Here is a 22,765-nt window from a genome sequence, read left to right as displayed (position 1 = left end):
ACACACACACAGACTGCACACATACTGCAAGTATCTAAGTGATTAACACAGACACACAGCGTGTGAGAAGTTGGCACAGGGTATTCACAGACACATTATTATTATTACATCGTTGTTTATTTGTCTTGGGTGCACAGCCACAGTACACACACACAGTACACACACAGTACACACAGTGTACACACAGAACACACACAGTACACACACAGTACACACAGTGTACACACACAGTGTACACACAGTGTACACACAGTACAACCACAGTGTACACAGAGTGCACACACACACAGTACACACAGTGTACACACACAGTACACACACAGTACAACCACAGTGTACACACAGAACACACAGTACACACACAGTACACACAGTGTACACAGAGTGCACACACACAGTACACACAGTGTACACACACAGTACACACACAGTACAACCACAGTGTACACACAGAACACACAGTACACACACAGTACACACAGTGTACACACAGTACAACCACAGTGTACACATACAGCACACTCAGTGTACACACACAGTACACACAGTGTACACCCACAGTACACACACAGTACACCCACAGTACACACAGTGTATACCCACAGTACACACACAGTACACAACGTACACACAGTGTACACGCACAGTACACACACACAGTACACACAGTGTACACACACAGTACATCCCCACAGTACACACAGTACTCACACAGTACACCCACGGTGTACACACAGTAAAACCAGTGTACACACAGTACACACACAGTGTACACAGCACACACAGTGTACCCCCACAGTGTACACACACAGTACACACACACAGTACACACAGTGTACACACACAGTACACACACACAGTACACCCACAGTGTACACACACAGTACACCCACAGTGTACACACACAGTACACACACACAGTGTACACCCACAGACCACCCCCACAGTGTACACCCACAGTGTACACCCCCACAGTACACACAGTGTACCCCCATAGTACCCACAGTACACCCACAGTACACCCCCACAGTACACACAGCACACATCCTGTACAACCCCGTGGTGTCTGGGCAGTGCTTACAGTGGCTCAGCACCACCCCCCCCCACTTCTCATCACAGTCACCACGGGGCAGTGTCAGGCCACGTAGTCCGTGCCCACGGGATGTAGAATAGTCGGGGTGGGGGGGGGAAAGCCACGTCGGGAGTAGACTAAGGAGGAGGAGGAGAAGGAACAACTAACGACAACGAGAACGAGAAGAAGCAGCAGCAGCAGCGAGGTGAACGAGACGCAGGAAGGAGTCACCATGCGTGGCACCTGGGCCGAGAGCTTCAGTCTGTGGCTCGGCTCCGCACGGGAACGTCTTGCAGCCGACGCAGGACGACTCCTCGGGACTCACGAAGCCGTCCTCTCGTGGCTGGGCCTGGGGCTCGTCGTCTTCGTCGTCTTCTCCGTCGTTCTCTGCCGCCGAGGTCGGCGAGGGGGAGGCCGTCAAAGGGGCCTCGCCGCCGCCGGGAAAGGCGGCGCCATTCCCGCAGAGCGATCAGGCGAGGCCGGGGATGAGGCGCGGCCTAGTGGCGGGGCCCCGCGGTCTCCGGAAGACGAGGCGAGTGTGAGGAGGAGGAAGGAGCGATCTGCAGTCAAGGCGAGTGGGTTATGTTATATTTGTGCGTGTGATTTTGTGTGTTAACGTGTAATTATCAGCAGCAGCAGTGGCTATGAGCCGTGGGTCAGCCAACTCCACTGTTGGATGAAGGCCCTCCACACCACGCCGTCGCCATCTCTCGCATTGTCGCGCGTGTAACTTGGCCACGATCTCATTCCATCGCTCCATCTCCTCGGTTAATGTGCCCTAAACCATCACCTCTATCGTTCGCGTTAACCTCCCTGAGCTGCCCCTTGACCATCCTCCATCAGCCCATCCAGACCCGACGGCGTCCTGCCCAAGCCCACTTTGATGAACAATTTTCAAACATCGCCTCTTAGCCTGCTTATATAACTACTATAATCTACGTGCCCCCCCCCCCTCTTTCTTTCAAGCCTTCCAATGTAATGCCAAAGCATGTTGTAGTTGACGTTTCGGGTATCGTGCCGGGAGAAGCCTGAGTGATGAGTTTCGCTCGTAATGCCGAAGCTGCCCAAGGTGCATTTGCTAACAGGACCGTCATGATTTGCCAGATGTGTGGTTTTGGGGAGGCCTTCATCCAGCAGTGGATTGACCATTTGCTGCTGCTGATGCTGCTGCTGATGATGATGTTGGTATTGTAAAGGTATTGGCACTGCACTGTGACCCAACGTTGACGGTGTGAGTTTGTGGTCCCTGTTTTTGAGGGCTTTCAGTTTGCCACGTTGTCGATACAACAACGGAACGCCGTGCGAGAGATTTCTTCGTTTTGGTATTTTTTTTGTGGCGTTGGCAGTGGGGGTGCACACACGCAAGGAACGATTGGCTGAACATACTCGTGAACAACACCACCATATTAAAATAACATATATAATCGGTGACGTTTCGGGCAATTGACCTTCTTAAGAGCACAAGTAGGGACGAGAGAAAGAGTTTAATAAGGGGTAAATACTGAGTTTTACACCACGTGGGACTGGTGTTAATGTAAAAACACATGTTTGCTTATAACCACATTTTTTATAGGAAGATACATGGTTACCTAATAGTAGCTGTTGAATACCAGACAAACCCCTCAATGTGGTTGTTAGACAAATTTTTCACTTTATTCATCGTTATCATCACTGGGTTTTTCTGTCATGTACAATCTCGTGTGGCCTCGATCATTCGTGCAAACTTCAACACACCCAATTAAGTAATTGTCACTCGCCATGTAATTATCTCAATCATGACTGTATTCGTATTTTCATCGTTTTGACCCATTATATCGTCATACGGTAATCGTTATACAAGAGGACTAGTCCCATGAACCATTATTTTTTTCATTCTCGTCATTATCACCACCACCGTCAGTCGTCTTCCTAAATATAATTGGTATCTTCATTAAATTCATCAACATCATCCGTGTCGTTATCGATCAGCGTGCTGAAGTATGGTCAAATAACAGCCGTGACTCACGTGGCTTGCGGAGGCCACATCAAGCGGCGAATTGACACGTGTACTACATCGTACAGAACGGTGTCATCGTCCCAAACTCTCTCTCATCATCGTCGTTTTCCACAATAGGATCTGTCAAATTAGTGCAATATCACGATTGGGTGGAAACGCTTGGTACGTTAAAGCCGACCAACTGGATGTTGTATTGGGGCACATTTGGTCATGACACAGGAACGTGGAAGTCTTGTCGATTAGCACATTTGGCTACGCGCTTGTCACTTAACCGGACCGAGAAATGTCCACGGTTTCCAACATTAAATATTTTCTAATCATTGACCTATCCGATTACTAAATAGTGCAGTCCTGGTGTTTGGGTGCGTGCTGGGTGATTTGGATGATCGATCTCGGAAGCTAAGCAGGTTTTAGCCCGGATGATGGGTTACCACCATTCACTAACATATTGCCCAGAGGCCTGCGGGTCTGTGTGATGGGCTGTAGTGGGCAGTGCAGCGACATTCAATTGTTCTGCACTTGGATGCTGCCACGTTTGTTGTAATCCCCGCAATTTGCCAACCTGCGTCGTGAATTACAGTAACAAAAAAACTTCCATCACCCGAAGAGTATGGGAAGGACCTCATCTAGCAGTGAATTGACACCAGGACCACGTTTTGACAGCAACTTGCTCTGTGGTGTTCACATTAACAAGACATCTCCACTTTTTTTTTGTTAAAGCGGTACGCCGAGTGTATTCAACGAGCGATGAGAACGCGGTGACCCCGTTCAATTGAATGGGACACGTGTGCACATTTTGTCCGAGCTTGGGTCGTTGCATGATCCAACGGTGCGTCTTGAATAGGGCATGTTTGTACATAGTCCAGGCATGCTCATTCTGTGATACAGTACTGTGTATTTGCATTTCCGTGCTGGAATTCTTACCCCCCAGTGGCTTTTAACGGTGTTAAGCATTTATTGTGCCGACTACACCTGGTGTAGAATTACATGGCCTACTTATTCGGCCTGGCGTGCTCATTGCATCCACGTGCATTTACACAACGTCGCATGTACTTTGGTTGGCCATCGTGCCACCATATGCAGTTTTGAGTTCGAATTCTTTAGTTAAAGTCTGGTCGATGAGATAACGCCAACTTTGAGGAATTGACATCAGAGTCCGTTTCCTTGACCTGTTGTTAAAAAAAAAGGAATGGTTGAACTGGTTGTGCTATTTATACAGCAGCAGGGTTTGTATACTGTACAGGAAGTTTGGCATTAAAATATGTTTGAAGAGGTCATGGCTGTTGTGTCATGTATAAGGGCGGTGTCACGTACCAAGTAGTAAACCTAAAATTATTTGTGAATGTAGCAGTGTTTTAATTCGTATCTGGGCGGATTTGGCAAATCAAGGTTGCTTATATCATCATCTTCAAGTGTCTTTCTTGACCTTTCTACGCGTAATGTCATCATTGTTCACATTGTATTTGAACCTGACATGTAAAATTGCAAATTCAAAATATCTTTGCGGGTTGATACGGTCTTCTTTTTTGTGTGTCACAAATGTTGTTATTATTACCGAGAAGCCCTTGATGGAGGTTTATATGGGAGCAGTCGAAATATTAAGCACATTCTGACACGGACAGCAGATATGAAATTGCGTGGTTTATTTGATATCGCATTTGAGCACACGTGAAATGTTTGTTTTAATATCCTCACGTGGCAATCACAGCATCAGTGCAACACCACTTCCCACCTTTTCTTGTGCCTTCTCGTCCTACATACATCGAATCCTCGCCAGGCAGGGTCACACAGATGAAAGGTCACTGCCGCCGTCTGCTGCCCGCATTCATTGCAACATAACTACAAATAACTTTCAACAATGGTTTACCAATTAAGCCAACCCAGATTTATCCCTACGTTTTGTCGCAATTACAGATGCATTGGCTTGTCGACTGTGCGCACGTCTGAGGTGGGCGGGGGGGGACAACTTTGTGACCGCTCCTAACGAGAACAGATTTTAATTAGGCGTGTGTGTGTAGCAAGTGACAAAGCAGCAGGTTAATGGGAAGGCGATGACTCCCCAGTCTGAAAGAGAAGCTGTGGAAAAGAGACGATCATCCCCAGTCTCCGCTGTCAGGAGCCCCGCCTCTCCGTCGCAACTCGAGAAAACGGGAGAAAAGGTAATCCTTTTATTTCGTCTCCAAAGGACCCATTTGTGACCTGGAGCAATGCTCGACTGTCCAAGAGATGCATAATACATGACAATGTAACCAAGCTTATTGAGCAACATATTGTGATCACTAAAAGGCAGTGTTGTTGAACTTAGTCATTACACTTTAAATCAATAAATAGAATGGAAAATGTACACGTGTCCTTAAGAGGCTTTAACACAAAGTGAACATCTGCACTTAATACAATGGGTTTCTAACAGAGCGGTTTATAGTTCATTGTTAAAAACTAACTTGTTTGTTAGCCCTGTTTATAACAAAAGTTTAAAAAGTACTGCACACTAAGAGTCATGTCAGTGATAAGCTAATGTATTGGAAATTAGAGAGTGCATTAACACAGTTCAGAAACGTTTCCAGTTTATTTTCTACAGTAAGTCGGGCCTGTAAAATATAACGTTTTAACATCTGCATTCTTATCTCAAATATGCAGACTCATTGCGGTAACCTTGGCTGGGTTTGCATTTGCATTGCTATTGTTGGTTTTTTAATGTGGCAGTTATGCCTAGTAGCCGACCTTGACCAGCATACCAACGTCTGAATTTTTTCTCGTTTTTTTATTACTTCCTGGCACAGACTAAGAAGGCAAAGAAAAAGTCAAAAGCAGAACAGAAGCATTCTTCCGACTTGCAAGACGATGAAACAAGTGAGGGTATGATTCAGTGATGAAATTGTCTGATGCCTATTGTTTCAGTTGTTAGCCATTGTTCACCGATTGAAAAGCAATTTCCCGTATTTCCATTTTAGTTTACCACAGCTGGGAAATTTACATTCAAATTTTTAGTGGAATTGGTTCTCATTTCGGAATATATCAGGAAACACGTGGGTGTAACATTTCTGCTTTTTTTTTACTGTTGAGCACAAGTTTTTAAATCTGTTAACTGTTAAAGCTGTTATCTGTCATGATTTTTAAAGCTGTTTATGGCATCCTTTGCATGAAATAAAAATTATTAAACAAGTACAGTGCATGCTGGACGGCATATTGTACAAGTGGAGCAGCAAACAATACCACTCGAAACACATCGAAAGAGTCACACGGCACACATGCAGTAGTTTACGAGTATATCACGGTTCTGGAAAACCATTGCCGCCACTGTAATGTGTGTGTGTTGTTGTTCTCGAGACCCGGAGATCGATATTCGATGTTCGGTCACTGCATTAGTAGCTTGCGTCCTTATTTCTCACCTAACAGAGTGGCCCACGTGAAGGCTGCCATCTTCCACCCCTAACTGCCACAATAAGCAAAGTTTATTAAAACGTTCACTAAACATTCCTTGTCGATACCTTGCAGGCAACTGGGAGACGAAAGTAAGCGTGCGCGAAAAGCGGCAGCAGAAAAAGGAGAAGCGAGGAAAGGAGCAACCGGGTCAGCTCACCCCACCCGTGCCCACGTCCACTTCTGCTGCCAGTATTCCCGATGGGCCTGCGAAGCCTGCTGCAGCTGCACAGCGAAGCCGCCTATCCAATTCTGCAGGTATCTTGAGCCGAGGGATGCGAACTTACTGGTGCTCAATTTTTCGATTTAAAGCTTCTTTCGTGACTGCAGGGATTCATGTTCTTGGTTCTTTCGGTAAAGTCACGTAGAAGGGAAATAATAAAATAATAAAAATAAAACATAATAAAATAATTCTCACGACGTTTCGGCCACAACGCAAGCAGCCGTCCTCAGGTGAAGAACAGGTCTGTCGGAAAGACAGCATCTGAATACTGGTGCTCCCGAACACTAAATAAAATGTCTGACGCTGCTTGTGTAACTGTCCTTGGCTTTGTTTAAATTTTACACTGGTTGGTGTACTTTCTTATGCCATGCATGGGCAAGACATGTCACCAGAAGGGATAATAGCTGATGGTCATGAATAATGATGGAGTGACAATGCATGGAGATGGAGCGATAAAATAAACTCTTGTGCTAGATGGCTTATTACATCAGGATAATGAGATATGGTGGCTTGAGAAGGCCTTCATTCAGGATTGGATTACCAGTGGTTGATGATAATACTGAAAACCTTAGCTCATTGGTGGGTAACGTATGGCGCAAGGGTTGGATAAGGCTTGCAACATAATAACACGTGGCCAGCAGGCACATGAGCCACATCAATCACCCTCTCTCACTACCTTTCGCTCTCCTCTTAAAATTCTCTATTGTCCACCCTTCCTTCTCCCCTTGTTCTCCTCCCCACTCATACTAATGCCTTCCCTGTCCCCAACTCCCCATGGTCACCCATCAATCCACTCATCTCATTTCCAACTTTGTTTATTCCATGCATCGTCACCACCGCCTCATTTTACATGTCCCTTCCACTCATCACGTTTCATGTCGCCAAACATCTTGTACCATAGTTGACTGTACAGCGCCTTGGTTAAGACACTCTATAAATGTGTGTGTGTGTATATATATGACGAAGCCTACCAATTTGAATTGGCCTACAGACAATATTAATTATTGGTCAATTGGAGTGATTGAAATGACTGAAGTGCATGTTTACGTGTGACTCGCCAAAGGTATTTCAAAATATTTGGCCTTCGGCTGGATACGATTTTTAAGTTGTGGTGTTTGCTTAAAGTCAAGCTCTGTAAAATATAGCTGCATTTGCCTCTGTGTCAATAAGCAGCAGTGGGATCAATTTGCAATGGCCTTGTGAAAATGTCAGCCTGTTTTGCACAAATGAAAATGAGACTGAAGAAAACACTGCGCATTCAATTCTCCTCTTGGCAGTTCGTGTATATTTATTAAGAGTGCTCGTATCTTGTTACTTGTTTGTAGCAGACCACACCCATCGCCGGGAAGGAAGCCCAAATCCAAAGCCTTCTCCAGTCGCCATAAATGGTATTACTGACGCTCATTATTCTTGTGGTAAAGTTTTTTATGAGCTTGTTTTTTTAATATATACCAATATCTTGTTTTAGTTTCATTTGTAAGGGCTTGTAACGGCAGTTTAAAAAAAATTTCATAGGATGTGGTATTTCATGGTGTTTAATGTGGGGAACATAGATTATTTATTTTCAGAGTAATTGTAACCCAATTGAATATTATTGTAAAGCACACAATATGTGTATTACCTAAATGAAGACAATTATAATACACTGTACATTATAACGCACTCTCTGCATACACCACTTAATGTTGGAATCCACTAATTTTGAATTTACACCTTAACGCAACACATGCAAAACCAATTCTGACACTTTCGTACGCTGTACATTGCTTCTCTGTAGGTGGTGGTGGCGGCGGCAGCAGCACCCTGGGTTGGGTGCCAACTCAAGCCGGTAGGGTTCCTTCTGCTTGGGCAGAACAAGGATGGGCGTCGGGCAGCGGCACCGGCAGTGGCTTGGTTGCCCCCAGTGGAACGCCGTGTGTGGATGCTGAGAGCACCACCGCCACCGCCCGGGCCACTCTGAATGCTTGTGTGCCGGGCTGGGCTGTGGGGAGCGGCGTAGACGGTGGCCCCGCGCTGGCTTCCGTTCCTGCCGCCGCCGCCGTCGCGGCCGTCACGGCCGTCACCGCCTCCACCGCCGCCGTCGTCGCTGCCGTTCCCCCCGGGGGAGCCGTGGAAAAGGGCAGCGGGGTCAACGGCACGGACGATGCCTCGGTGTGGGGCCCCACCCCGGCCGAGGCTAGCGGGGTCCATCGCGAGTGGGCTGGGCCGGGCCCTGTGCCTCCGCCCGTCAGGGTGTGCGGCGAAGACGACGTTTTTGCCAACATGGGTGAGTGGCAAAGTGCGTGGTTTTATTTGTGGTTTTACAATGAGAGCATCGCATATCCGGCCATAAAAAAACCTGCCCGCACCCAGTGTGGTGTTTGTGCTTGGTGTAATTATACATGTCCACATGTCTGACTTTTTCACACGCAGCAGTGTGTTCTTATTCTCATGTACATTTGCTTACTTCCAAAGCAGCTAAGCTTTTCCCATGTTTAAAGCAGTTTGCGTTTTATTCATGTGGTTGTAAGCGCATTTTTTTTTTACAGATGTGCACATATCCAACCTTTTCACATATCCACCTATACCTCAGTCCCCAATGGGTTGGATATTCGACATTATACTGCATTTGCTAAATCACAGGAATTTACACGTTTAACCATTGTATGCATTAGTCTTAGATCTTGAGAATGTAAACTGTCCTCGGTACCACCCTCGGTGCCATGTTGTCAATGTGGCCGTCTACATAGGAAAGAATCAGATTAATTTACACTGGGGGAATCCGATGAGCTATTAAGCTCATTGTCACAGATGTCCAGTCGGGTGCAAGTAAATAGGGGCTCATTCTCGAACCATTTTTAGTTCTAAAGATAACCCAAGTTAAAAGTAGAAAGGATGCAGAAATATTTTACAGTCCATCAATATCGGTATGATAATGATGTTGAAAATAGACATTGTTTCATTAATCAGTTGTGGTTTGATGATTTTCAAATATATCATAATTCTTCCATCCATTAATAGGTGTCTAGAAAGTAATCACAACAAAGCAATTAAATGGGGTTTTTTCACCCTCAAGATGAATTTATGCATTTAGAAAATTTACCAAAAAAAATTGTTTTGGTTTATTGCTCATGCTTTTCCTGGTTTTGGTTCTCAAATTTTAAGCAAAATGACATGGTTTTCATTAAATCAATGGTAATGTGTTTATACATATTGTGTGCACATTATGAGCGCCCTTTGCCATTGAAATCGCAATTGAATACACTCAATGCTACTTGGCAGGCACGTGGAATAATGCTGAGCTTGCAGCTGCCCCAAAGCCTCCGCACCTGAGCTACAGCGTCATGCCAGCCCAGCTGATCAAAGCGACCATGCCAGGTAGCAGCACCATTATTTTTACTCTCATGTTGTGCACATGACATTCGTCAAATATTGAGCACCTTAAGTAGATCTGCAGGTCATGTATGATAGGATAAAGTGTGCATTCTCCCACCTCTTCACAAACATTTGGCCAGCATGGAAGAGTAGGCCAAATATCCTCTTAAGCTCACTCTTATGGATGCCCTTCCACCAGCAGTGGTATTAGCAAATCTAATTGCAGGGCTGCACCTTTACCTATTCCAAACAAAGAAAGTCATGAGTATTGGAAAGATTTTGAGATTTATTGGAGAGAAAAAATGTGTTCATAATGTTTGACGTTTCTTGAAAACGAGTTTTCGAGCAGGACATGATGCGTGCCTTTTTATTCTAGATTTAAAATTAAGTTATTTTAGAACTGCTTTTTGAATTAAGTTTGTTATCCTTCCCCCGCACCTCTGTTTAGCACGGTTGGCTGTGTACGGTACGAAAGAAGTTCAACATCCTTACAGACATACAGTAAAACCTTGGATTGCGAGTAACTTGGTTTGCGAGTGTTTTGCAAGACCAGCAAAATTTTAAAATAAATATTTGATAAACGAGCGAGGTCTTGCAATACGAGTAGCACGTGTATACGCTTTGTCTGCCGAGCGGCACGTGATCACAACTGATATACGAGTGCTTTGGCTTACAAACACATTTCCGGAACGAATTATGCTCGCAATCCACGGTTTTACTTTACATACGTTATCGTGCCTGCGCGTCACGCGATGCCTGCGCGTGTTTGTGGACGCGCAAAGCTGAATTTCAATCAAATGGACGTGTGCCCATCCGTGCGCAGGCGTCGCAGACAAGGCAGCGTCAGCACAGGTGTCTGCTCCAGCTGCCGCCCCCCCCCTGGGTCCTCCCCCAGGCTGGGCCCCTGGAGCCGGTGGGGCCACCACCGCTGTCCCTCCCATCGTGGATGACGCCTGGAGCGTGGAAGGTGGGGGCGGGGTTAAAGTCGTGGTGAACATATATGTTCATGGGGGGGTGGGGGGGACACCTTTTTGTGCCAGTATCGAAACGATTAAACAACATAATTAGAGGTTTTACCCTTTCTGGCACTAAAACAGGAGTTGTATTAAAATACTGTTGGTTCTTTCGGTAAAGTCACGTAGGTGAAAAAAAATTTGAAATAACAATTTTTTTTATTTTTATTCTTATTTTTCTTTTTTCACCTACGTGACTTTACCGAAAGAACCAAGAGTATGGATCCTTGCAGTCACGAAAACTTCAAATCTAGAATTAAAATGTTCAAACACCAAATAGACACCTTTTGCAAGGCATCAAGGCTGCATTAACCACACATACTTGTGGCAAAACATGCAAACAAAGCAATAATGTACGCATCGTCTCCTGGTGTAGGCCAATTTAGTTTCAAAGCAATGTGTATATTATCAGACCATGTGTTTTTTTTCATGCTTTGCCACAAGTATGTGTGGTTATCTTCTAGGTTCTTTCGGTAAAGTCACGTAGAAGGGAAATAATAAAATAATAGAAATAAAACATAATAAAATACAATTCTCACGACGGTTTCGGCCACAACGCAAGCAGTCGTCCTCAGGTGAAGAACAGGTCTATCGGAAAGACAGCGTCTGAATGAGCACCACCATGCTTGGCAGCGTATATTTAAGCTGGGTTGGAGGGGGAAGGGCGCCTTGACAAAGGAATTTGCCTATCAAGAGGAATTTAGCATATTTATGTGGTTAACGCAGATTTGATGCCTTGCAAAAGGTATCCGGTGTTTGAAGATCTGTACACCTGTTTATTGACATATACTGGCAAAAAGGTCCCAAAGAAAATATATTCATAAAGTTTTTCTTATTTTAGTCAATGATGACTACAGGTGGACAAAAATGATCGAGCGTGTGATAATAGCTATGACTAACCAACAAAGACTGAAGCTAACAAGTCTAAATGAAGATGCAGACTAAGATAAGTTATGAAAGTTTTATTATAGAGAACAGAGGGGAGGCTACTTGCCCAAAAATGATCATGAAAGGTGACATTCTGAGTTGCTGTATGAGCACAGTGTAAAGGGTGCTTTTGTGACAAAAGTATGACACTATAATCTCAAATAATAAGCAAATTGCCACTTGTCCAATGAAATGTATGCACAAATTATAGTTCTAGATTTGAAGTTTTCGTGGACTGCAAGGATTCATACTCTTTGTTTTTTTTCGGTAAAGTCACATAGGTAAAAAATAAATAAATGAAAAACAACTAAATTAAATGACAACGTTTCGGAGGCAACACAAGCTTCCGTCTTCAGGTGAAATTATCGTTGTTTTTCGGGAGTCCGTTAGCGCTTCACAATCGGTAGTTGACCAAAGTTGATTCAGAATTGCTCGTGTGCATGTGCCATTGCAATTGCTGTCTGTGTTGTAAACAAGCACATCAGATAAAAGGCACAGGATTGAGGCAAATAGCATTCATATGCTCATTTATACATTTTATATCTTGCGTTATAATAGGCGGAAAGACGGATGGATGGCTGAGAGGATGTATGCATGTTAAGGATGTAACTATCACTGTTAAGAAAAGTAAGTGGGCTTGGGCAGGATGTGGCTGATGGTCGACGCTGACCACAGAGTGGCAGATAATATTTTCGCTCTTTATGTTTTGTGTTGGATAATTTTATAGATACTCAAGACAATATAACAACACAGCCATTATCATCTAGGTTTACTATAATTTTGCGGGGAGTTTAAACAAATAATTAAACGTTATCGCAGGTGCCGATGAGTGTTGCATGGGAGCAAAGCAATATGGTCGTGGAGATGGAGATGATATCAGCTGGTTTGTAGGTGTTTTGGTGGATTGGTACATGGTAGCATTATGGCGATGGATGCAACAGTCGATTGCTCATGGATGATGATAATGATGATCGTGCCATACATTTTTAACTGGGGTGGGGACATTCTTTTGTTCAAATGTGTTTTTTTTCAAACAGGTGACTTTAAATCGTCCGTCCAAAATCCGGACTGGAGCTTCCCAGAAGAGGAGTGGGCTGCCTCAAACCCGGTGGAGCCTCCGCTTCAAGTGGCCCCAGAAACGGAGGCGATGGAGGGAGAGAATGGAAAGGTAAGCCCTTGCGCATCACGGGGTCACCCCGGGGAGCGGTCGCAAACATCTGCTGAGCAGTGCCTATAATGTGTGCACAGTTATGCATGTTGACTATTTAGCCGAGCACACGTGCAGAGTGATGCTTATGATATTGCATTTTCTTTTGTTCCGTCCAGCGACTAGCATACAGCGACTAGCATACAGCGATGTCAGCCCAGTGAGCTGAGTACAAGGCACAGCCAATGCTAACATCAGTTGCAAATTATGTCTGAACCAGCCATGATGCCCCCGCCCCCGCCCGCTTTATCAACTAGCACTGACCAGCGTGGGGAAGTATGGTCAGACAACCTCCATGATTGACACAGCATGGGGAAGCCTTCATCCAATAGTGGATTTACAAATGGCTGTACATATTCCGACATTGGCATATTTACCTTTCAGCCAATACGTACTTGTTTTGTTAATGACTAAATGTTCACATTACATGACAGCATGGATCTGGAGGTTCTAATGACACTTAACGACATTCAAAGCATCCCTGTGCCCCTTATTATTACCTGCGTTTGAGTGTTCTTTTTACGAGCGATGAGCAGTGAGTTCCACTAATGCCAGTCATTGCTTTTTTTTGCATCTTGAGGCTTCTCCGGATGACGAGGAGAAGTCGGAGGCAACGCAGCAAACCACCGGAGCCAAACCCAAAAAGAAGAACAAGAAAAAGAAGAAGAAAAACAAAACCTCCGATGAGGCCACAGGCGCAGAGGAGGTAAGGAGAGACGCACTCGGGCGTTAAAGGCTGCTCATCTGGTGAATTAAATTCGGCTCATCTTTGTGCGTTACTGTACACTCAACGCTGCGCTTACTTTGTTGTACCCACTGGCCTCTTGATGCTAGGCAGCAGCAGACAGTGGAGGAAAAATATGGTTCTGGTGTACTGCTAGAGAATGGTCAGAAAGTTAGGCCGTACACCATAATAGAGACAGAAACTCAAATGTTTTGGACACAGGGTTGGGTGTGATGGCGATTGCCTGGAGAAACTATCGATGTTTCAAAAAGTGGAAGGAAAAAGGAAGCCAAGACTCATAATGGACAAATATTATTGTCAATTTAACTGGGAGAACAAATATACCAATATTATAGTAAAGACCAAATTCACAGAGAGTGTCGTTGTTTCGTCATCGACATTAAAAATATTCGGTATTGACTAGAGAGAAAGTAGAGAAGACTGCTCTGACTAGAAGCCTCTTATACATGTAAACTGTGCCCCTATGACGCCCACTGGAGATGTATGTATGTTGAACTTCTTTTGCACCATACGTAGCCAACCGTGCTATTCAGATGTGCGGCAGAAGGATAAAAAATGAAGCACAAAAAGCAGTTCTAATGAAATTAGTTTTCAATCTAGATGATTTAAAAGTACATAGCTCCAGTGGCTTCCTAATATCAGCAGGAAGAGCGTTCCAGACGGCCGCAGAAGCGCATCTCAAATAGCACGCGATGCAGTGACCGTCTTCGTTCGATGGCAGAAGACGGTCGCCGCATCGCGCCCTCTCAGATGCGCTTCCGCGGCCAGGATGCGTAACCGACGGGGTTGTGTGGACTGTGCCTGTGTGTGTAGGGAGCGGGCGATGTTGATGGCTTTGAAGCAGTCGAGGCTGCTGGGCCGCCGGAAGCGGAGGAGGCTGTGATCCGCAGCGAGGCGCCCGTCACGGAGGCTGTACCACTGCCACCCGTCGCGGCTGTGACGCCGCCCCCGCCGCTGCCCCCCGTCAGCGTGGTGCAAAAGGTGGGTCCGCAAAGAGCGATCATTTCCAGATAATGTGAACGCTTTTAAAGTGAACGCGGCGTTTTGGAATCCGCGCTACGTCGAGTTATTCTGCGGATGCCCGGTGTATATGGCACACGGTGGCGAGATGTTAACTAATTCTAGATTTGAAGTTTTCGTGACTGCAAGGGTCCCATACTCTTTGTTTTTTTCGGTTAAGTCACGTAGGTAAAAAATAAAATAAAAATAAATTAAATCATGAATTAAATCCAGCAGTGGATACAGAAAAGGATTTAAATCATGATTTAATTTATTTGTATTTTATTTTTTACCTACGTGACTTTACCAAAAAAAACAAAGAGTAGAGATGTTAACACCCTCACCTGGTATACAGGAGGTTGTGGGTTCGATCCCAACCCTGACGCCTGAATGTTTGGAGTTTGCATTTTCTCCCCCTGGTCGCTTGGATTATTTTGTCCGGGCCCTCCGGTTTTTCCGCTCCACATTTAGAAACGTGCGTTTAGAGTATTTGGCTGCTATACATTTCCACAGGAGATAAGCCACTTCGTTGAGCTATAATTTGTGGCCAAATCGCTTCTGAAAAAGAGTTGTACAGCCCAGTGGACCCATTATCTGGTAAAATAAAAAATAAAAAACATTGAGTTTAAGTATTTTTAAATGTAATCATTGTAATCGTAAATCGCAGCCCTTTTCTTTATCCACTGCTGGATGAAGGCCTCCCCCATACCATGCCGGTCATTGGGTATTTTTTATTTCACCGAACATAACCTTGTTGGTGATAGGGGGCGGGACGTAGAGTGGGCAGTGCCAAGTTCAAACATCTGGTCCAGCCATGCATACCTTTTGAAAGGGACACGTCGAATAATAGTTTACACCATTGGAACCTCCTTTGCCAGTAGCAAAATATAATCATTGTGTTTTTTACCCTTTATCTGGCAACAAAACTGACACCTTTTTTTACAAGGAGTCGTGTTTGCATTGACCACAATACCTGCGGTCAGAATGCAAACAAAAAACACAACTCTGATAATGTATGCACTGTCCTTTGAAATTGATTGGTCCACACCCGAGACAGCTTTTCTCAGAGCCTAGTCTCACAAGGTGTTGGACCAGATGACGCCATAAGGCGCACAACTCAAAGACAATGCACCATCAGAGTATTAGAGCTCGGGGTAAGCATTTACACCATTGGAACCTCCTTTGCCAGTAGCAAAATATGATAATTGGTTTCAAGGACAGTGCATACATTATCCGAGTTGTGTTTTTTGTTTGCATTCCGACCGCAGGTATTGTGGTCAATGCAAACATGACTCCTTGTAAAAAAGGTGTCAGTTTTGTTGCCAGATAAAAGGGTAAAAAAACAATTATAATAGTTTACATGTTGATGCTTACTTAAATGTTCACAGACCGTGCTGGCGCTGGAGACTGAAGTCACTTCTGAAGAGCCACCCAGACCCTCCGAGTCTGTGGCTTCTGTCTTTTTGGAACCCGAATCACTCCTGCTGAGCAGGGGGGAGAGTGGATCACTGGGTACTGAGGGTGAGTGGATTGTAGTTCAGCTGCAGTCACCTGCACTGTATTCCCACTATGTCTACAATCATGTGAAATGTGAGCAGACGTTTAAAATAAAGAACTGTTGTCGGCTTCGGTGATTTAACAGGACAAACGCCAAACTCTGGTTTGTCGCACAGTCTGATGATTATCAAACAATTTGAATAAGCCGAGAGCAAGCTCTTAATATTGCACTCGCAGCAGTTTCCAGTGGTTTATTCAGAACTGCAAATTACAATTTGCCTGCTGGCCTAATGCTAGCTGCTCTTGCACAAATTGGCTATGTCTGACGAAGCAATGCCCCTTAACTTGTGGTGCAATTAAAACGCAGATTGCTTGCCTAATGTAATAAGTGCTCTTAATGGTTAATAGAATAAACATGAACAGCCAATCCACTAGGTGATTTTAATCAGAATAAAATGTAATTGAGGACAAGGTTAATGCCATTTTCAAGTAACTCATTGTGATGCATGACGCAACTGTTAAATATAAGGATGTCGCAAACTATCAGTGGCGTGTTGTTCGTTCAACTGAATCATTATTTTAATGGAATAATTATAGTTTTCCTTTAGCATTTTTCTTACTCCATTCATCGCGGGCTTGAATAAGTGAGTTTGAACACAGCGTCATTGATGCTGAACCTTGGGTCATTTGAACAGCAGAACAGTGAAGAAAGAGAAAGGACTGATCAAACAATTTGCACCTTCATCGCACATTTTACAGGCACAGGTTAAATATGAAAAGTGCAAAATACAAAACTGTGGATGAATCTTGAGTGACTTGTAACAACAGTAGCCCTTTACTTGTGGGCAACAGTTTATGGTTTGAAAACTAAGAATAGGTTTTTACCCTTTCTGGCAAAACAGATGTGAAGATTGTCAAAGAACAAATAGATACCTTTTGTAAAGGAAAGGTATCGCTGCTCAATTCGAGCTATGATGCTGAAATAACTGCATTGTCTTTGTACTGTGTTCACCTTTTGGCGTCATCTGGTCTGCCACTGGTGAGACTGGGCCATAAAGAAGGCTGTCTCTGGTGTGGGTCAATCAGTTTCAAAGACAATGCATGTCTTACCAGAGAATATTTAATCTGCATGTTCACCACAAGTACGTGTGGTTAATATCTATTTGGTGTTTGAACATCTTAACACCTTATTGTTTGGGTTTTTCGGTAAAGCCACATAGAACAAATAGTAATAATATCACGACGTTTCGATCGCAACACAATGTATATTCTCAGCAGCTCTCCCGCTATATTTCTCACCTGATGACGATTGCTTGTGTTGCGATCGAAACGTCGTGATATTGTTATTATTTTTATTATTTGTTCTATCTACGTGGCTTTATTGAAAGACCCAAAGAATATGAATTCCTGCAGTCACGAAAGCTTTAAGTCAAGATCTTAAGACAACTGTTTTATTGGCAGAAAGGGTAAAACCCTTTTCTTATTTTTCATACCTTGATACTGCCACAAAATGTCCCACGACGTTTAGGGTTTGTGTTGCACTTGGCTTTGCATAGTGGTTTTAGTTACAGCCCAGAGCGAGAGGGTAAGTTGTTGTTGATTTGTGGAAATGTTGGGGTTTTTTGTGTGGTAAATTACAGTTATCTAACACATAGGTCCACAGAGTTCTAAAATGGCAAGATGGCTAGCAACAAACAGCACCATGGATGAGAGTTAATGTTTCCTGTATCCAGCAACTTGGTCAAAAAATTACAATGGAAAGGAATTTAAAAGTTGACCAATGTGGTGGGAAAAAAAGCAGAAAAGGGTCGTGATTTTTGTAATGCATTGTAGTGGCCGAACACAGTATGGTTGACCGAATCCTCAACACGGGTGTAATAATCAATGGGGTGAGGTTTACGAGACTGGTAACCATGCTGGTAGCGATAGAGGAGCGATAAGGAGAGGTGACTGACCACCAGATAAACAAGTGACTACATTTGAAAGCGACTGGCAAAATTTTACCTTGAACTGGTGCATTGCGCTGAACGTCCTTCCTCATGCATTCCAATTGCCTGCCGGCTGCTGCTTCGATTCCTGCAGTGGAAAAGACAGGGTTGGGACCCGTTCGCTTGTCGCTTGAAGGGCTTCAGTCGGGAGCAGCATTTTTGATGATCTGTGGCAAATCACTGGCACCACTTCTCAAAAAAAGCTCATTATAAAATTTTCTGTGTTGGAAAAGTATAAACTTTTTTCGTTCATAGTTTCACGGCTGAATGGTCTAAATTGTGAATGGGCTTTAAAATTAATGGTTAATTATGCTGTGAAAATCATGAATAGAATTTCGAATTAAGCATTTGTAATTAGATCTGTGCTAGCGATGACCAAATCACCCCCAATACTACCGACCCTGTCGGATATCGGAAGCCAAAAGAAGCGTTGAGTCTGGGTGCCCTACCGTGCTCAAACAGGTTGTCATCGGGCTGCTGGGTGACATGGTGGGCAGCAGAGGGCAGTACAACAAGCAAACGAATTGCAGGCATTGGCAACCAAAATAACAAGTGGAGACTTTTTTTTATTCGGTAAAATATTTCAAGAGCCGCCAGTGCATGTGAATAACATGACGAAATCAGTCCTTAAAGAGCCGCATGTGGATCTGGCGACACAGGTTGCCCCATGCCCTGCTCTGTGCGATCACCTTCACTCTGGTCAGTGCGGATTGAAGGTGGGGATCACAACACCTTCACCAACCTGTACTGAGTAGCGCGATGAATTATGGTAAAAAAAAAAACTCCCAGCAATTAGTAGTATGTTCAAATATGACCCCCACCACAACCTGTGTGTTGAGGCCCTCATCCAGCAGTGGATGGACAAAGGGCTATACTTGAATAATTTGACTTGAGCTTTTTTAGACTTTACCAACATGAACATTACATGTATTAAAATATTTCAAACCTTTTTGTTTTAGGTAAAAACAGGCGTGTGAATGTAATGATGGTAATAGTGTATTTTTTTTCCCCCTTGCATGTTGATGTTTTTCCACTGGCTGAACTGTTGTCTTGTATAACAGCTATCAACTGGAGTGTTCTTAAACCGCCATTGCCTTCTTGCTCCATTGCAGGTCAAGCTGAAGAAAACTGGGAGGGTGTCAAGCAAGCTAAGAAGGCAGGAAAGAAAAAAGCTCGGAGAGAGATCTGATTACAAAAGGGCTATTTTCTTATACGCAAGGTTTTGATAACAGTGTTAAAACCTCCTGGGTTCACTGTGAGTGAAAGCCTTGTGATGGAAACGAAATGATGGCCATGGCAACTGGCGTTTTGGAACTTGCAATCTAAAGGGCTCACAGTGAATGGCGGATTATAATGACCGGTCCGTGATCTGCAAGTTTAAAGGGGGCCACTGTATCAATAACCATTAGCAATGTGGGGCATTGTGCTTTTACACAAGCGAGGTGGATGCAACAGCCGACAGTGGCTTAAACGTGCAAGGTGCTTGCTTCATATTTACAGTTCCTTCCTTTGTTATTGACGATCATGCAAATAAAAAAAAATATGCCCGAGGTTTTCTCGTAAGGACATGGCACAAGTAATAAGGCTCTTACTTACTTGACCCCAGGTGGTTTATGTAATGTATCTGCACCCTACCCTTGTATGATATGTGCAGTTTTATACCGACAAACCAAATGCCTTTCCTTCTTCGTTTGATCTTTATTGCTGGATGCATTGTACCATTCTATTGGTTTCTTCCCACTGAGAAAATCCTTGTGGCTTCATCGTCATTGGTGTTGGTTTCCATGACGAAGAGGTATTGATGGAGTACCTATTTGAGGGTGACACTTTTTGAAGATATATGCTGCAGAAAATCTTTTTTTTATTATGCCATAAATAGCTTGTAATGAATCGAACTGAAATTTCTATGTCCCATCATATGAGAACTACTAGTTCCACGAATTGTACCATTTGTCGTCACAAGTTCTGAACAAGCTAAGGATATACTCCAAACCTCGATCCTCGGTTGTCTGTGGTTTTCTTACTTTGTTCAAGCTGGCTGGTGTAATGCCTTAAGTATCCCACCATTCACCGCGATGTTTTAGTATCATTTGAAATGTTCCATTTTACTTTATTTCCCTTTGCCAAATATCTGTTAACAGATAAGCTCCTAAATTAATGTTGTCAAGTCTGTCAATTTAAAATAGGCATCAGTGGGTTTTCATACCATTAACACATCTGAGGAAATGCACTTAGATTGAATAGACTATGCTTGACCTAGAATTTCTGTTTAAAATAATTTCTTAAGTTTTTTTTGAATTGCAGTAGTACGTTACGTAATACGTTAGATTTGGTTCGTTAATTTTGTCGTAGTTTGATTTTTTTAAATTTCTATTGCAATAAAGTTTGTGATAACTTTTAAAGTATGTTTTGGTTATGAAATATATAGATGACATGTTTGCGGCCACTATTTTTCAGCTTAGTATTAGGCGTTTAACATTAAAGATGCTCTGTGACACGGACTGTGTGGTTTTATTGTACATTCGGATGTATACAACGAAGTAATGGCAATTGAAATACCACGTGTATTAGAAGTCATTTCAGAGGCTTGCCCGAGTGCCATGTGGGTACAGAGCTTTGCTGGGGAGCAACACAGTCGTGTTTATTTGGAACACATCCACCACGCTCGTTTGCTGATTCACCTTTATGTAGTGCAGTTGGAGAGGGGGAAAAAAAACATGCTTATCTGTAACAAGAGGCTCTTATTAGCCCATTTGGCTATGGGTGATGTTGGAATCTTTCATTCTATGTAGTGGATCATGTTTCTTGGGTCAGATGAGTCTTGAACCCCCACCACCAATGAAAATACATGTCTGTCTTGATGCAAAAAAACACAAACAAATAAAAACTCTTGATTTTAAGTGCAACAAAGAAAATGTGGTTCATAATGTATCGCACACACAGAACTTCATGAACGGGTTGCTGAAATGTGGATATATAATGATAGGAGATGTAATAGTTGGATTTCGTATGATTGCCAAGTGTAATGTTTTTGACCATTCAGTCTATTATTATCTGTATGTAGTTTAGTTTAGTGTCGTTCCCTGGAATTTAGGGGGGGGGGGGGAGGTTGAAACGTGCAGTTTCAAGCCCTTAATTACTGCCCTACCCGCCTTAAAAGACTGGTAATTAATCATTGGTTTCTTCAAGCCATTGTCATTTTCTTTTTGCTAATTTTGTGATAACTTGAAACTTATTAGAATAAACTTTTTTCGTGTTCACTTACATTTTATGGCTCTGTACTTGTTTGTATTTCAAGTTTGGCCACCTTCAATTGCATTGGCGTGTCAGGGAGCATCATCACGTGGTTAGCACGGAGCGTTAGATCCCTTTTGCAACAGCAGGGTGGAAATATGTCAAACCATCCATAGCCAAAGTTAATCAAATTATAACCCTGCCCAATGGACATTGAAAATGCAAAAAGGAAATATATAACCACAACAGAATTGGAATCTTTATTTGACCAGATTTCAATAATCGCAACCATCACACTTTTTAAACTTTTGAAAGAATGCGCAAGCATTGAGAGACAGGGTTACATTGTGACGACAACCTAAAAGAGGAAGTGTGATGCAACGGCGGGATGTGGCAAACTCACCCGGAATGCACCCCGTGTCGTCAGTTCTCGGCAACTATGCAGAGCTTGAGCCCGTCTGACGAGTGCTTTGGTGAGTCACCCGCGTGCATAAACACTGGAGGCTCGTGACCCCTGGCTACGTTGTCAGCAGAGGGCGGTTGCGGAAAAATCCCCTTCGACGCTTTAAACACATTCCTGCGGAGGGAGCTGGTAGGAACGTTGGGTTGCTCGGTCAATGGCCAGGGTCAACGGCGGCGTGGTGTATTCCGCAAATATGCCCGACTGTAAGGGCGGGCACAAGCCGGAGTAGGTTAAACGTTGAGTTTTATAAGGGCACCACGGGGTGACCAGCCCCTCCCCACCCAGCAACAACCCTCCCACCCCCCACCCAGCCCCACCCTCCCCACCCAGCTCCTCCCCACCCAGCCCCTCCCCACCCCACCCTCCCCACCCAGCCCCTCCCTGCACGACGGACACAATAATCCCCTGTGGGCTGGTGTAACCAGGAGGTTCCTACCAGTGCATGTGCTGTGCTCTCATGCTGCATCCTCCCAACACTTCGATCCGCGCCGCCAGCGGTGGGAATACGACGCCGGAACGAGTCGGGACGGCGCGGTGGGGAGGACATTTGAACCCGACCGCGCTCCGAAAGGATACACAATCCGAATACTTACTCATCCTGGAGGAATCTGATAAGGATACCGTGAC

The 22,765-nt window shown here is 44.1% G+C and overlaps 1 protein-coding gene across 5 annotated transcripts; it reads left to right on the top strand.

Moving 5' to 3' along the window:
- The first annotated feature begins 1,125 nt into the window (after positions 1-1,125).
- On the top strand, positions 1,126-21,707 carry MTDH (metadherin). 5 transcript variants are annotated; one of them, XM_078855940.1, is made up of 13 exons: positions 1,127-1,643; positions 5,087-5,227; positions 5,849-5,924; positions 6,564-6,746; positions 8,040-8,099; positions 8,489-8,977; positions 9,973-10,068; positions 10,889-11,032; positions 13,043-13,173; positions 13,793-13,918; positions 14,771-14,938; positions 16,345-16,477; positions 19,554-21,707. In XM_078855940.1, exons 1-13 carry the CDS (start codon positions 1,305-1,307, stop codon positions 19,628-19,630), a joined length of 2,163 nt encoding a protein of 720 aa, XP_078712066.1. In that variant the 5' UTR covers positions 1,127-1,304; the 3' UTR covers positions 19,631-21,707. The 5 variants fall into 5 exon arrangements, with proteins under 5 accessions (XP_078712069.1, XP_078712066.1, XP_078712068.1 ...); XM_078855942.1 differs by having other exon boundaries at positions 1,128-1,643; positions 5,132-5,227; positions 8,037-8,099; XM_078855938.1 differs by having other exon boundaries at positions 1,128-1,643; positions 8,037-8,099.
- Positions 21,708-22,765: the final 1,058 nt, after the last annotated feature.

The sequence above is a fragment of the Lampetra fluviatilis genome, chromosome 4, assembly GCF_964198595.1.
Source record: "Lampetra fluviatilis chromosome 4, kcLamFluv1.1, whole genome shotgun sequence".
Classification (NCBI taxonomy): Eukaryota; Metazoa; Chordata; class Hyperoartia; order Petromyzontiformes; family Petromyzontidae; genus Lampetra; species Lampetra fluviatilis.
This window is presented reverse-complemented; position numbering and strand designations above follow the sequence as displayed.